The 15,545-nt window shown below is 34.2% G+C and overlaps 1 protein-coding gene and 1 pseudogene across 3 annotated transcripts in view; one reads left to right on the plus strand and one right to left on the minus strand.

Annotated features, from left to right (window-relative positions):
• Nucleotides 1-15,545, plus strand: part of AFG1L (AFG1 like ATPase) — a 185,859-nt gene that overhangs the window by 132,181 nt on the left and 38,133 nt on the right. For all 3 annotated transcript variants that reach the window (XR_012074903.1, XM_006205633.4, XM_015240421.3), the window contains exons 9-10: nucleotides 9,378-9,448; nucleotides 9,705-9,805. Coding sequence is in view for 2 of the 3 variants with exons in the window: in XM_006205633.4 (XP_006205695.1) it covers nucleotides 9,378-9,448; nucleotides 9,705-9,805 (172 nt within the window). In the remaining variant the exon portion in view is untranslated. The remainder of the gene's footprint in view (nucleotides 1-9,377; nucleotides 9,449-9,704; nucleotides 9,806-15,545) is intronic.
• LOC102527477 (small ribosomal subunit protein eS26 pseudogene) lies at nucleotides 7,249-7,694 on the minus strand (annotated as a pseudogene).

Here is a 15,545-nt window from a genome sequence, read left to right on the forward strand (position 1 = left end):
ATCAGGTTTAATTTAGTGCCATCTTTAGGCTGTAGGTTTTCCATACAACTGTTTTTGACTACCAGGCATCATCCCGCCTCAGGTTTGCTGGTTAGGCTAGAGTATTTTTCAAGAATGTTTGTAATTTGAGTCTAATTTTAATCACTACTTGTATTTTTATATAACCTATATCTTTGTGTGGGTTTTGTACATTTGTTTTCTGAATATACCTGTTGCCAACCTTAGGTTGTATGTTCTAAGCAGTTGATTTTTTTTTTTTTTGAAACTTAGCTGTCCCTCATCTTTCTTCAGAGCTTTACAGACATGATTGTATTTCTGAGTATAGATTTTTAATGTAAGGTAATGTTGCTATCTTTTTAAATAGTTTCACTGGAAAACTGAGAAGAGGGCACTGGATTTACAGACTCATTTCTATTACTCTAGTTTTTCTCCAGTATAAATGACATCCCCCACCCCCCCAGTTTCAAAGTCAAAGACATTTTCTCTGGCTGAAACTTTTGCAATAAAGTTGTGTTCTTGAAATTTCCTACCTAAAGAAGTCAAATCAAAAGTCAAAATCTAAGGTGATTTTAAGAACAGATTTACAAAGTTTTATCTATATTATAATGATATTTTACTAAGAAAATGGTTCTGAATTATTGCATTAATTAAATTATATTTGCATTTTTGTTTCATTTCCAAAAATAATTTGAGACAACTTTAAATTATTTATCTTACATCCACTGTAATCACTAAAATGGAAGAGATGGAAAAAACCAAGTGTTGACAAGGAAGTGGAACAAGTAGAACTTTCTGTACACTGCAATTGAGAGAGTAAATTTCCCCTTTGGAAAACTGCTTGGCAGTATTTACTAAGCTGAATATAGATATACCCCGTGAACAGCAATTCTGTTCCTACGTATACATGCAGCAAACATAAGTTTACCAAAAGGTGTGTACTAGAATGTTCACAGTAGTACTATTCATAGTATCTCCAAACTGTAAAGTGTACGAATACTCGTTGTTACAGACTGAATTGTGTCCCCCCAAAGTTCATAGGTGAAGCTTTAGCCCTCAATGTGACTATTTGGGGATAGGGTCTTTAAGGGGGTAATTAATTAAATGAGGTTTTATGGGTGGAACCCTAATCCCATAGGGCTGGTGCCCTCATAAGAAGAGGAAGAGACACCAGGGATGCATGCACACAGAGGAAAGGTCATGTGAGGACACAGCAAGAAGATGGCCATCTGTAAGCCAAGGAGATAAACTTTAGAAGAAATCAAACCTGCTGATACCTTGATCTTGGACTTCCAGCCTCTAGAACTATGATAAAACAAATTTCTATTGGTTAAGCCACCAGTTTGTGGTATTCTTTTATGGCTGCCCTAGCAGACTAATACAGTCATCAGCAGTAGAATGATAATAAATTGTGGTATTTTCATGCAATAAAATACTACTGTACAGAAACAAAAATAAACTACTTCCACATGCATTGCTATGTATGAATCTCACATAATATTGAGTAAACAAAGCCAGACACTTGCTAATAAAATAAATGAGCTTATCTGAAGCAATATATACCCTAGTTCCTAGCTTGAAAGTGATTTAAGACTCTTAATGATTTGGTCAATGTCAGTACAAAATGAAAGACCCTTTTTATGTCTAGAATGTTTGTTAACCAGGAAGGTCAGGACTACCAGATATGGTAATTAAGGCTTTATGTTTTAAAAATCTTTTTAAAAAGTAATAAAAAAAGTTTAAATGATAACTTTTACATATTAAGTTTCTGAGGTATTTAAATTTTAAAATAATTTTATGTTAATATTTCCTTCTAATGTTTTCTACTATCAAAAGTCTGCCTGGTAGAGATCATTTTTACGTTATTGAAGGATATAATCTTGTCATGGTATATTGATTTATAATAGTGATAAGCTACAAATTTATGATAATTATGGGTTTTTTTAACAGAAAACTGCTGAAAATTTTAGTATAACCCTATGATAGAAAAATGATTTACTGTTTATTATTATGGACATTCATTATTTGAGGACATATAAAGTATTGTGATAAATACAGAATTACTTAGCATGTCAGGAGTTTTCCAGATTAGTGTCTTTTTGGGAATTCGGAAACATTTTTTCTGGGATTCCTCCTGATTTTCCAGCTGGTAGTTACCCCCAGCTCTCTTCTGATTCTTCATACCATGAAAACTGTATGTTTTCTTTTTCTTTTTTTTTTAATTGAAGTATAATTGATTTATAATGTTAATTTCTGGTGTACAGCATAATGATTCAGTTATACATAGACAAATACATTCTTTTTCATTATAGTCTATTACGAGGTATTGAATATAGTTCCCTGTGCTATACAGTAGGACCTTGTTATTTATCTAATATATGTATATTAGTTAGTATCTGCAAATCCTGATCTCCAAATTTATCCCTCCTCTGTTCCCCTCCACCCCCCATCAATAGCCATAAGTTTGTTTTGTGTGTCTGTGAGTCTGAAGGACTGTAGGTTTTCTGTTGGAGTTTTAGTTGCCCTGAGTAGTACTGATTTTATTGTCTTTAGTCTGAAAGATGTAAAAATGAGTAACATGCCTTTTTTCCCCTTCTTCCAAGTGTTAGGTACTTCTAGAAACTGACTGCTTCTGTTCACTTGTACAATGCCTTCAGGTCCCCAGTTTTTGTATTTTGTCCAGAATTTATAGCTCCTATCAGCAGGAGAGTCAGCTTGGTGGAGCTTAGCTGACCCTACTGAAAGTATAATTCTTCCCCCTGTTCTCATAGAACACACCCTCTAGTATCTTCCTGAGAGGCTGCATGGGAAATATGTTTTTTGAGGGCTCACCTGTCTGAAAATGTCCTTATTTTGCTTGACTAATAGCTTGACTGGGCATGGACAGTTTGAAATAATGTTACCTTAGAAACTTTTAGAAACTATACCATCATCTTCACATTCCATTACTGCTGTTATGAAGTTTGATGTGAATGTTTCTTGACTTTTTTATATTTGACCTGTTTTTCTCTTTTGAAGATTTTAGGATATTCTTTCTTTATTCCTAGTTTCCTGAAATTTCATGATAATGTGCCTTAGAATGGAGCTTCCCCATTCTTTGTACTGGGTATTCATTGGATTTTTTCAGTTTAGAAAATCGTGTCTTTCAGTTCTAGGAAATTTTTCTTTTTTCTTTGACTCTTTGATTTTTTTTTCCCCTTTATAGTCTTAGAGCTCCTTCTGGTTAGCTATTGAACCTTCTGGATTTATCTTCTAATTCTTTTATCTTCTATTTTCCATCCTTTTGTCTTTCTGCTCTGTCTTCTGAAAGATTGCTTCAACCTTTTTTCCTTAATTTTTTCTTTAGGAGTCATATTTAGAGCTCTTTCTTATGCTCAAATTGTCCTTTTGGTTTACAGCATTTATGCAGTGCAATATGCGACATATTAGAGTGGGTTTTTTTTCCTTTTTTGTTCTCTGTATTTTTCTTTTTCCTTCCTCTGAGATCCTATCCTCTTTATTGTGGTCTTTATCTCTTATCATAGAGGATATCCTTAAATGCCTAGATATACTTGTTGTCCATTCACAGTTAAGAATGAAGTATTAAAAAGCTGATTAGAAGTTCTATGTAAATAGATAGGGTTTTATTGTTTGGTGGGCTTCGCTGGAGGGTGATAAAGTGGCAGGTCAGGTTTTCTATTGAAGAACCCCCAAATGTGAGTATCTGCAAGTCTTTTTTTTTTTTTTTTGGCTATTCAGTTTCCTCCAATCTTTCAGTCTACTTCCTGGAATGGAAACTTCCTGGACTGCTAGGACTATGGATGCTAAAGAGGTAAAGACTGTTGGTTTCACTGTTGACTTTGTAGAATTGTGGTATGGTGTCTCTCACCCTTTCTTCACTGTTCAAACTGTCCCATACAGTAAACAGCAGTTTCAGCTGGAGCAGAAGAGTTACAGGAATCTGGCTGTCCAGGTAAAGGGAGGGAATCTAAGGAACTGCCTTTGTCTTATTTTCAAGCAATGCCCCTGTTTCCAACCTGACCCCTCACTTGTATCTTTGAGTATATCTAGTAGGACCAAACCTTTGGAGAGTTTTTGGTGAGAATCGGCTTGCTTCATCTTGGCTCAGCACCCTACCTCCCACCTTCTGATTTCTTAATCTACTAAGGCCCTGCTCATCCAGCTAAGGAAACCAATGCCAGTCTTTTCTTATTCCAGGCTTCCCTAATCTTTCCAAGTGATTCTCTTAGAGATCTCTTTCCCCCATCACTTGTTTGGTGGGGAGGGTAAATCACTCTCTTCTTTCCTGAAAGAAAGGGAGGGAAGAGGCTCTTACCACAAATACTGGACACAAAAGCCAGTGACTCCTGATCCCCCTTTCCCCCTTATAAAGACACTGTGGTGTGAGGAATAGGAGGGGATGGTGAAGGAAGGGTGGCATTTGAAGTAGGGCCAGTCCTCCTCATTATTTAAGCACAGGGGCAGGAGTCTGGATCCAGTTTATTGGTGGCTCATTGGTGGTTCTCTTTAGAAACTTGGGGATACTTAGCAGTTCTGGTCATCAACCTTGAGCCTTAATTACAATTCCAGGACAAGAAGAAAAAATTGCACACAAAAACTGCATAATATTCCATTGTTTGGATGTATCTAGATGTACTTCAAATTCCCCATTGTTGGACATTTAGGTTCTTTTTCATTGTTCTTGTGTAAGCAGTGTCAACAGTGAACATCCTTGTAGTTGTTACCATTATTTCCATAGGTGAAATCCCTGAGTGGAATAGCTAGGTGATATGCATGTTTTTAATGCTTTTATTACATATTATCTGGTTTCCCTGAAATCTTGAACCAGTTTTATATTCCTCCCAATAGTGCTTAAGAGGAACCTTTTCCTCCTTACCAAGGCTTACTCCAGGTATTTTATCTTTTTTCTTACCTTTGCCCATTGAGTTAAAAAAAATGGCCTCTCATGATTTTACTTTGCATTTTTATCACTAGTAGGAATGAATCACTACATATACGTCTTATGCATTGAGCAATTTTTTTAATGCAATTTGCCTGTTAGATCCTTTGACAGTTTTTCAGTTGGGATGCTCAATTTTTTTATCTGCTGGAGTTTGTAATACATTGATAATATTAATTATATACCATAAATATTGCCACGATGTTTTCCAGTTTGAGATGCCTGTATAATTTATTTATAATACTTTGTTATACAGAAAATTTACATTTTTATGTATTCAGATCCTAGATAAATGACTTAATTCTTTAAGTTTTCTCTTCAGTAAAAATGTGATAACATACACTACATGGTAAGATGGGGTGGTATAGGTAAATTAACTGCTGCATAATAGTTATGCAACAAATGTAGCTTTTTAAATTGAAGTATAGTTGATTTAGAATATTGTGTTAGTTTCATGTGTACAGCAAAGTGATTCAGTTTTATATATACACATTTTTTTCAGATTATTTTCCATTATAGATTATTACAAAGTATTGAATATAGTTCCCTGTGCTATACAGTAAATCCTTATTTCTTATCTATTTTATGTTTAGTGGTTTGTATCTGTTAATCCCATACTCCTAATTTATCCCTCCTCCCTTTTCCCCTTTGTTAACCATAAATTTATTTTCTGTGAGTCATTTTTGTTTTGTATATAAATTCATTTGTATTATTTTTTTTAGATTCCACATATAAGTGATATATAATATCTGTCTATCTCTATCTGACTTACTTCAATTAGTATGATATTCTCTTGGTCCATCCATGTTGCTACAAATGACAATATCTCATTCTTTTTTTGTGGCTGAGTAATATTCCATTATATGTACACCACATCTTAAACCCATTGTCTGATGATGGGCACTTGGGTTGTTTCCATGTCTTTGCTCAAATGATAGCTTTTGTTATTTCCTGTATGACACACTGAAAAAGTTCAGAATCATCAAGATTTTTTATCAGAATTATAAAACATACTCTAAAATATTTAAACCAGATATGAACCAGAATCATAAGTAAAATTCTGAATTTTTCAGGCTAATATAGACAGGTAAGTTTTAACTTCTCTTTTTACTTTTCTAATTCTTACCCTAAAAAAAATTAATGAGCTCTGATTGGTGTGTCCTTTTAAGTAGGGAAATCTAAAGTCTGAGTCGAATGTGAGAAGACTAGTGTTCTCTTGTAAGTTATTTGTTAAGGGATTATAATATATTCATTTTTCATAAGGATTACTTTCATATCATCCTTATTTATTTTATATAAATATAGATACATCTGATACAATCAAAACCACACACTAGCCCCTCCTGCTTTTAAGACAATATGAAGAAAAGTTTCCTGTCCCCCAGCAGGTCATTAGAACTTACTCCCTGAGGCCAAGTGCAAGTTGGCTTAGATGGATAATAGTCTATTCAGTTTGAGTTACATAAGCTGCTTTTATGAATATTTATTTTTAGGCCACTTTACACCAATAATTTTTTTTATTTTGCATGTTGTAACTTCTGAATAACTTTTTATGATAATGTACTAGAATTCTTATAAGATATAATTGTAATAAAAATAGTTGTATAATTCTACCCATAATTTTACTATAAGTGAAATCACACATAGTAATTTCATAGATGGCATAATGTGGCCTGACTAAAGTCTAGTGAGCCATATTTTAGTATTATAGTATATTTGAGCACAGAATAAAACAGAAATCACCACTGAGGAAGTTTGTAAGCAATTGTTTTTTTTTTTTTTCCCAAGGTAGGCAGGTAAATTCTATGCAGTTAAGATTCTGTGACACAACATTGTAAAATGATTATAAATCAATAAAAAATGTTAAAAAAAAAAAAGATTCTGGATACAGATCCCCTTAAGGTAAACCAAGTCACAAACTTGTATTAAAGCCCTCATGTCCTCCATCAGGGGTATACACACTTCAGTCTAAGTCACTTCCTGATGAGCTCCTCACTCAAAAACACTCCTTACCTTGATAGTCCCCCCCCCACACACACTTTTAAGACACTAACTTAACCCACTTCCCAGGCATAATTAACCTAACATTAGCAAGTGCTTTAATCCACTTCCCTCCAACATAGCTATGCAGATCAGTGAGGCCAAAGACAGAAATACAAAAGAAAACCAAGATAAGGTTTAACTTACATGAATAAGCTTTCTCTGGCATGTAAAAAGACTATGTGGCAGTCCACGCTTGGTAAAAGTGATTACAGTTCCCATGGCATACACAACCCTCACTCTATCTAGCAACATACACTCAACATGCTATATAAAGTATAATTTCCATTTTATTGAGGCTTTTCTTTTCCAAAGAACAGTATTTCTTCAGTCATTAAGGACTTAGTTTCTTACATGAGCTTTGGTGGAGGTCGTGGGGCAGCACCTGCAGGTCTAAATATGGGCGGAGGTGTTCGGTCCTTCCGGGCTTCGCGAGAACGGTTCCTGACTACCTTGCTGTGAATGGCACAACTCACGCAGTAATGTAGTTTCACATACAGCTTGGTAAGCACATAGGCGTCGAAAACGCTTGCTTCGGAAATATCTCTGACGGCTGCGGCTTCTACTATGTTTCGAATAACGAACTTCTTAATGGCCTTGTCCTTGGGCACGCATCTGGCACAGCTGGTGCAGCGAATAGGCTGCACATGGCCACGGCCCTTTTTGGCGCGACCATTGTTCCTTCTTTTCTTGGTCATTTTGGAAGCGAGGACGCGAGAGAGCGTAAGCAATTGTTTTTTCACTAAATATGCTTTTAGAAACTTGACTGTCTTGTAAATTGGTTATTTTTCAGAATTCTCCCCCTCTATTTGGTCACATACCTAACCTAAGGATAGGTTGACTTTCTGAAAGCCAGCAGATGCCCTGGGTGGCTGACATTGCTCTCTTTTTTCTGTATCTCTTAAAAAGTAGCTCACTTCTCCATCAGTTGGGCGTGTTTACCTTGCTGTTGCAAGTAGGAGATGGTTCCAAATGAATTCCTAAGAATAATGTTGACAAAGCCATCTAAACATACATGTGCTTGGCGTGGGCATTGGCTTATGTGATTTCTTTGTACTTTTAAAATTGTTTATTGTCTCTATAATCACTTTCTGTTGTGTCATTTTATTGTTTTAATATGGCTCTATACAAATATCATACAAGGCTTTATATAAGTCAAATAGCATTCTCCCTCAAAGTTAACCCATTGCAAAATGATGTTTTTAAGATCCTTGAGGTAGATCCTTGGAATGTGACAATTCTAAATCCTTCCTAATGACTGTGTGTTTTGTTGCATTTTAAAAGTATTTGCTGTAGAATAGTTGAAGAATTAGGTGCTTATGTGTTAAATGCCTGCCACCTGATAATTATCTCAAGGGAGATATTATTTTGGTTTACTCTAAGCTTAATCTAAAGAAAAATAATTTGTTGTATTAGTTTTCAATAAGACTTTATTAAGATGGATGTCCAGAATTGAGTTTAATTGCTTCCACACCTAGATAAGAGTGATCTGTGTGTCAAAATTAAGCATATTGGCAGGTCATCCTTTATAAGTTTTGTATGTAGAGTTGAAGTAAACTTGTATTTTCACTTGAAGGTTTTTTTTTTAAACAGCATTTATTTCTTCTGCCAGTTATTTTATTTTATTGACTGTTAATTTATCAACCCTTCTTAAAAAAAAAGTGAGAAGAAAAAAGGCCATAGTATTATCACATTTATATATGTGGGTTTCCTAAACCATATGGTGTTTTCTAATTAGAATACAAAGGATTCTTTAACTAACTTTGTAGCAGCTGCAGTAGTGGGCATCAGAGAAGGAGGGAGTTTTCTTGGATTTCCTACAAGGATACTTTTGAGAGAAACTGTGTGGTCTGTAATTGTCCTTATACTAGAAGTCTGATAAAGTTATTGATGTGCAGATCAAGTTGGTATTTCGAAGCTGGTAATTTAATTCTGGATGTTTGATCCTCTCAGTCAGTGGCTTGACTTGATTTTTTTAAAAAGCAGCTTCAATATTTAATTTCACATGTACCCTCTCAGTAGAGATTTCAAAGGATACTTTGCGGGATGGGTTGACTGCTTTGTCTATTTGTTCTTGTTTTGTATTGCAAGAGAGAGCCAGAAGCCTTTCTTCTCATTGTGTACACATAGTATTAATGGATTTACTCTGCCTGTATCGGCTCATTACTGGAAACAGCCAGAAGCACAGAAGTCTTTCAGTGTATGCAAATAAGGCAGAATCATCTACCTGAGAGTTAATATTCTCTGCTTTTAAGTGTATTCTAAATCTAATGTTTGTATTTAGAGCATAACATCCTGTTCTTTTTTTTTTATGGGCAAAAAGCTAAGCAGGCTCAGGCAGCTGTTTGATGTTGGCTTCAAGTGTTATTAATTTCATATTCTATTATTCTTTTCACTGTAGCACAAGTGAAGCTGATGTGGAGGCTGTCATGGATAAGTTGTTTGATGAGCTGGCTCAGAAACAAAATGATTGTACGTAAGTTAATTTCTCTTGAAAGAGAATACATTTAGAACACAATGCCCAATCTCCACTGACCAATTAATAAGTTCCATTGCTGTATATGGGTTGATGCCACGCTCAAGTGGCAGTCATTGTATCAGCATTTTGTCTAATTTATGTGTTGAATCATGTGCTATTATTCATCAAGCTATGCATTTCCTATCTGTAAGAGATGAATTTTATAGTAATTATCCAGACAAGATTGAGTCTTTGTTCATGTTCCCATAGTAACTAGACCAAGGATTCTAAAAGTGCAAGGCAGAGAGCTGCGGCTGAATAAAGCCTGTGGAACCATTGCCGACTGCACATTTGAAGAGCTATGTGAGAGAGTAAGTATCCAGACACATCCAGACTCATTGGCCTTTTCACATGTTAAAATACTTCACATTTTCCTCTGTGCCTATTTCAGATCTTAAAATACTATTCATAGAGTCAGAACTGATTTAAAGAACTCATTAAGATAAATGCTCATCTGTATATGCCATGTGCTTTTTATAGATATTGGCACAAAATTTACACTTTGAAGGGTTCTAAGGCAAAATTAGAAATACAGAGAGCACTGTCAACTATTGCTGGAAGCAAAACTAAAATCCACTTTTGGGATTATTTTGTAAAAGTCAAACATAAGAAAATTTTTAAAAAAAATTGAAGTGAGCTTAGTATGTGGGGAAGGGAAGGTGAAGTATTACTACCATGATCCAAGGAAGTATGACATAAAAGAATTTCCACTCCTTATTCTCATGGCCCATCTGTTATTGCTGTGATATCTGATGTATATGAGCCAGAGTCAAAGAAAGTAAATTTCTATAACTGTTACGTCTGTATTATATAATAAATATATTCAACAGAGGAAAAAAATATACACACATGTTTATATAAATGAGAAAGACCTTGATTACAGCTTCATTAAAGATACGAATTTTATCTTTTAAAAGCTCTGGGAATTTCTCAGTATTCATGGGGTATTCAGTTGACGATAAATCTTGAGAAAAACAAATCCAAATTACATATAACTTTAAGTATAATTCCTCAATTGTCATGTATAAATTATCATTCCAACTGGTCTCTCTGATTTATCTTGACTTTTAGGTAGCTAAAAAAGAATTGTTTTTCAGTAAGGAGGAAGAGAAAAGTATTTTTAACTGCCAGCCATTTTATGAGTACTTTTCTTAAAATCTAGTGACTTCATTACTTCTAAATTTGTAATTTTTAAAGCACATGGCATACCAGAGGGATGAATCCAATCTACAATTGTTATCATAGAAATAAAGCAGTTCTAGACCAAGAAGAATTAGAATGAATTAGAATCCTGTGACAAAGTGATGATATCAGTCTCTGGTTGTAAAAGTCATTCTGTGTGATGTGGACCCTTCACGCTTCTATGGATCAATCTCATCTAAGTCCTACTAACTTAATTATCTTCAGGTGTAATTTTATTAAGGCTTCCGTTAAGTTTTGCTTGCTTTGCCAGAGAAATAAGCTTGAGAAAAATCTATATATCTGAGAAGCTCCTCCCCCTTCCACAGAAGAGAGCCTAGTGAGGAAAGGGAAGAGACAGGCCTGTTGTGTCTTGGGGTAGTAAGGCAAAGATGGTCTCTTGGAGTAGCTACTGAGTATTTTTCTGTTTATCTCTATTTTTTATGTGCTCATTATTTTAGGAGACTTAGTACCAGGAAAAAACTGCTAATCAGGGACCAAGTCTTCATGGTCTATATGGGGGTGGTAAGGAAAAAGACTGATTGAGACTTTATCTTGAAAAATGAAGATAACACATAAAAATAAGGCATTTTATCTAATTTGACAAAAATATGGATTATGATAGCAACTAGGAACTAAGTTCCTAAAATAAACAATGAACAATTACTATTTATTTTTGGCATAACTTTCTTGACAAAATTTTAGGGTGGTAAAATAGTACATCTTGTTACTTCATGATTTCGTTGTTTAGTTACGTGAAAAATCGTATAAAATATTTTATAAAAATATTTGAAGATATCATTTGTTCTTTTCAAAGTCCTCTTTTAATTTATTAGTATTTCAATTACTTTCTTTTAAAGTTTTTCTGGTGTCATTTCCTTGTTGATTTTGCTCTTCTTCAAGTTGCCAGATCCTCATTTGTCAGTGGCTTTGCATAGATGGGTTTGCTTTTTATCCATATTGTAATTGTAGGTTGTTTACTACATCAGATGAGCATTGGATGATGGGCATTTAAACATTGACATGTTGGGTTGGATTAAGTCTTAGTCTTAAACTGTGACAGATGTTTGAGGAAGGGTTACTTTTTTAAAATTGAAGTATAATTGGCCTATAACATTATATTAGTTAGAAGTATACAACATAATGATTCAATATTTGTATACATCACAAAATGATCACCACAATAAATCTGGTTAATATGTCACCTTATATAGTTAAAAAAATTTTTTTCGTGGATGTCAGCAATTTTCAAATAGTCAGTACAGTATTATTTATTATATCTACCATGATATACATTACATCCTCATGACATTTATTTTACAACTGAAAGTTTGTACCTTTTGACCCCTTTGACCCGTTTCTCCCACTCCCTACTCCAACTTCTGGTAACCACGAATCTGCTCTCTGTATGTATGAACTTAGTTTTTTTGTTTTTAGTTTTTTTTAGATTCCACATATAAGTGAGATCATACAGTATTTGTCTTTCTGTCTTTGACTTATTTCACTTAGCATAATGCCTTCAAGGTCCATCCATGTTGTTGCAAATGGCAAGATTTCATTCTTTTTTATGACTGAATAATATTCCAGTGTATAGATACGCCACATTTTCTTTCATTCATTGATGGACACTTAGGTTGTTTCCGTATTTTGGCTATTATAAATAATGCTGCAGTGAACATGTGGTACATATGTCTTTTCAAGTCAGTGTTTTTGTTTTTTTCAGATGAATACTCAGTAATGGAATTGCTTGATCATGTGGTAGTTCTAATTTTAATTTTTTGAGGAACCGCTGTACTGTTTTCCATAGTGTCTGTACCGGATTACATTCCTACCAGCAGTGCGCAAGGGTTCCATTTTCTCCACATCCCCACCAGCACTTGTTATTTCTTATCTTTGAGAACAGTCATTCCCACTGACGTGATGTGGTATCTCATTGTGGATTTGAATGACATTTCCCTGAGGATTAGTGATGTTGAACATCTCTTCATGTACCTGTTGGCTATCTGTATGTTTTCTTTGGAAGAATATCTATTCAGATCATCTGACCATTTTAAAATTGATATTTTTTGCTGTTAAATTGTAAGAATTATTCATATATTTTGGATATTAACCTCTTATCAGATATATGATTTGGAAATATTTTCTCCCATTAAGTAGGTTGCCTTTAAATTTTGTTTATGGTTTCCTTTGCTGTACAAAAGCTTTTTAGTCTAATGTAGTCCCACTTTATTTTTGCTTTTGTTGCTTTTGCTTATGGTGTCAGATTTAACAAATCATCACCAAGGCCTAGGTCAAGGAGCTTCCTGCCCATGTTTTCTTTTGAAGAGTTTTGTGGTTTTATTTCTTACATTCAATTTTTTAGTGCATTTTGAGTTAATTTTTGTGTATGGTGTAAGATAGTGATCAAGTTTCATTCTTTTGCATGACTGTCTAGTTTTCACAACACCACTTATTGAGGAGATTGTCTTTTCCCCATTGTATATTCTTGGCTCATTGTTCTAAATTACCATATATGTATGGGTCTGTTTTTATGCCAGTACCATACTATTTTGGTTGCCATAGCTCTGTAGAAACACAACAGATTTTTGTATATTGGTTTTATATTCTGCGACTTTACTGAATTCTTTTGATTACTTCTGACAGTTTTTTGGTGGAGTCTTTATGGTATCCCATATATAATATCATGTCATCTGCAAACAGTGACAGTTTTACTTCTTCCCTTTGAATTTGTATGCCTTTTTTAAAAACATTTTTTATTGATTTATAATCATTTTACAATGTTGTGTCAAATTCCAGTGTACAGCACAATTTTTCAATTATACATGAACATATATATATTCATTGTCACTTTTTTTCTCTGTGAGCTACCATAAGATCTTGTATATACTTCCCTGTGCTATACAGTATAATCTTGTTTATCTATTCTACAGTTTTGAAATCCCAGTCTGTCTCTTCCCACCCCCTGCCCCTTTGGCAACCACAAGTTTGTATTCTATGTCTATGAGTCTATTTCTGTTTTGTATTTATGCTTTGTTTGTTTGTTTTGTTTGTTTGTTTTTTTAGATTCCACATATGAGCAATCTCATATGGTATTTTTCTCATATGGTATTTTTTAATTTCTTTTTCTTGCCTAATTACTCTGGCTAGAACTGCCAATACTATATTGAATGAAAGTGGTGATAGTGGGTATCTTTTTCTTGTTCTTGGTCTGAGAGGAAAAGCTTTCAGGTTTTCACCATTGAGTATAATATTAGCTATAGCTTGTTATGTATGGCCTGTATTATGTTGAGGTATATTACCTCTGTATCCACTTTGTTGAACATTTTTATCATAAATGAATGTTGAATTTTGTCAAATGCTTTTTCTTCATCTATTGAGATGATCAAATGGTTTTTATCCTTCATTTTGTTAATGTGTGTATCACATTGATTTATTTGTGTATGTTGAAACATCCTTGAATCTCTGAAATAAATCTTTTAATATTATGTGTGATCTTTTAATGTATTATTTAACTCATTTTGCTGATATTTTGTTGGGGATTTTTGCATCTGTGTTCATCTGGGATATTGACCTATAATTTTCTTTTGTGGCATCCTTGTCTGGTTTTAGTATCAGGGTAATGCTGGCCTCATAAAATGAATGTGAAAGCATTCCCTCTTCTGTTTTTTGGAAGAGTTTTGAGACATATTGGTATTAATTCTTTGAATGTTTGGTGAAATTCACCAGTGAAGCTATCTGGTCCTGGACTTTTGTTTGTTTTTGATTATTGATTCAATTTCACTGCTAGATTTTCTGTTTCTTTATAATACAACTTTGATAGGTGTATGTTTCTAGGAATTTATCCATATCTTCTAGGTATCAAATTTGTTAGTGTATAATTGTTCATAATAGTCTCTTATGATCCTTTGTATTTCTGTGATGTCAGTTGTAATGTCACCTCTTTAGTTTCTGATTTTATTTATTTGAATTCTCTTTCTCTTGGTGAGTCTAGCTAAAGGTTCTTAAATTTTGTTTATGTGTTTTGAGAACCAGTTCCTAGTTTTATTGATCTTTTCTATTGTCTTTTTAGACTCTATTTATTTCCAGTGTGATCTTTGTTACTTCAGGAAGGGCTACATTTTTAAGTGGTCAGTTTATTTGTAACTATTTTTTTGTTATGATGATTTTGTATTTTTGCAGTCTTCTAACTGTGGCAATTCAGTTACTGAATACTTTGCATGAAGAAGACTCTTGAAATCATTCTGTTTCAAATGTAGCCTAAAACTCTCAATTAGTTATAATGATGTTATGAGCCAGGCTAAATAGTTATCACAAACCATTCAGTAAAGAAAAAAACACATCTAACTCAAGGTAAAGAAGCAGGCATCTGGTGTGTCTGAAACAGTCCCAGCTTTGGATCACCTATTCTAGTTTTCTGGGGGGCTCTTGAAGCCTGAGACTCACCCAACCCCTCCTCCTGATACTATCATAAAAAAATAACCTTTGGCAAGGAGTGGATGGGTTGATAGTCTATAACCACTAGTTTTGAGCCATGGCCCTTTCCAAGGAAAAAATTATATGTATATATTAGGTAGAAACTTATGTATTAGTATCTTAACAGGTAAAAGAAGGTTTCAACTCTAAGCCCTTCATGTATACCATAAATGAAATTATTAAAAAGGCCTGGGGCATTACCCTCTTCTCACACCTGCCCCCCTCCCAGCTCCAAGTACAGTTCCTCAGATCTAGAGTCCTCCAGGTTAACATCTAGTCTTTTGATATCTCTGGGATTATCTTTCTCCGAAAGTCTACAATCTAACACTGTCATGCTTAGAGAAGCAGACTCAATTAGGTGACCCTGTAGCATCTACATGATAATAATAGCAGAGATTA

This window comes from Vicugna pacos, chromosome 8, assembly GCF_048564905.1.
Source record: "Vicugna pacos chromosome 8, VicPac4, whole genome shotgun sequence".
NCBI lineage: Eukaryota > Metazoa > Chordata > Mammalia > Artiodactyla > Camelidae > Vicugna > Vicugna pacos.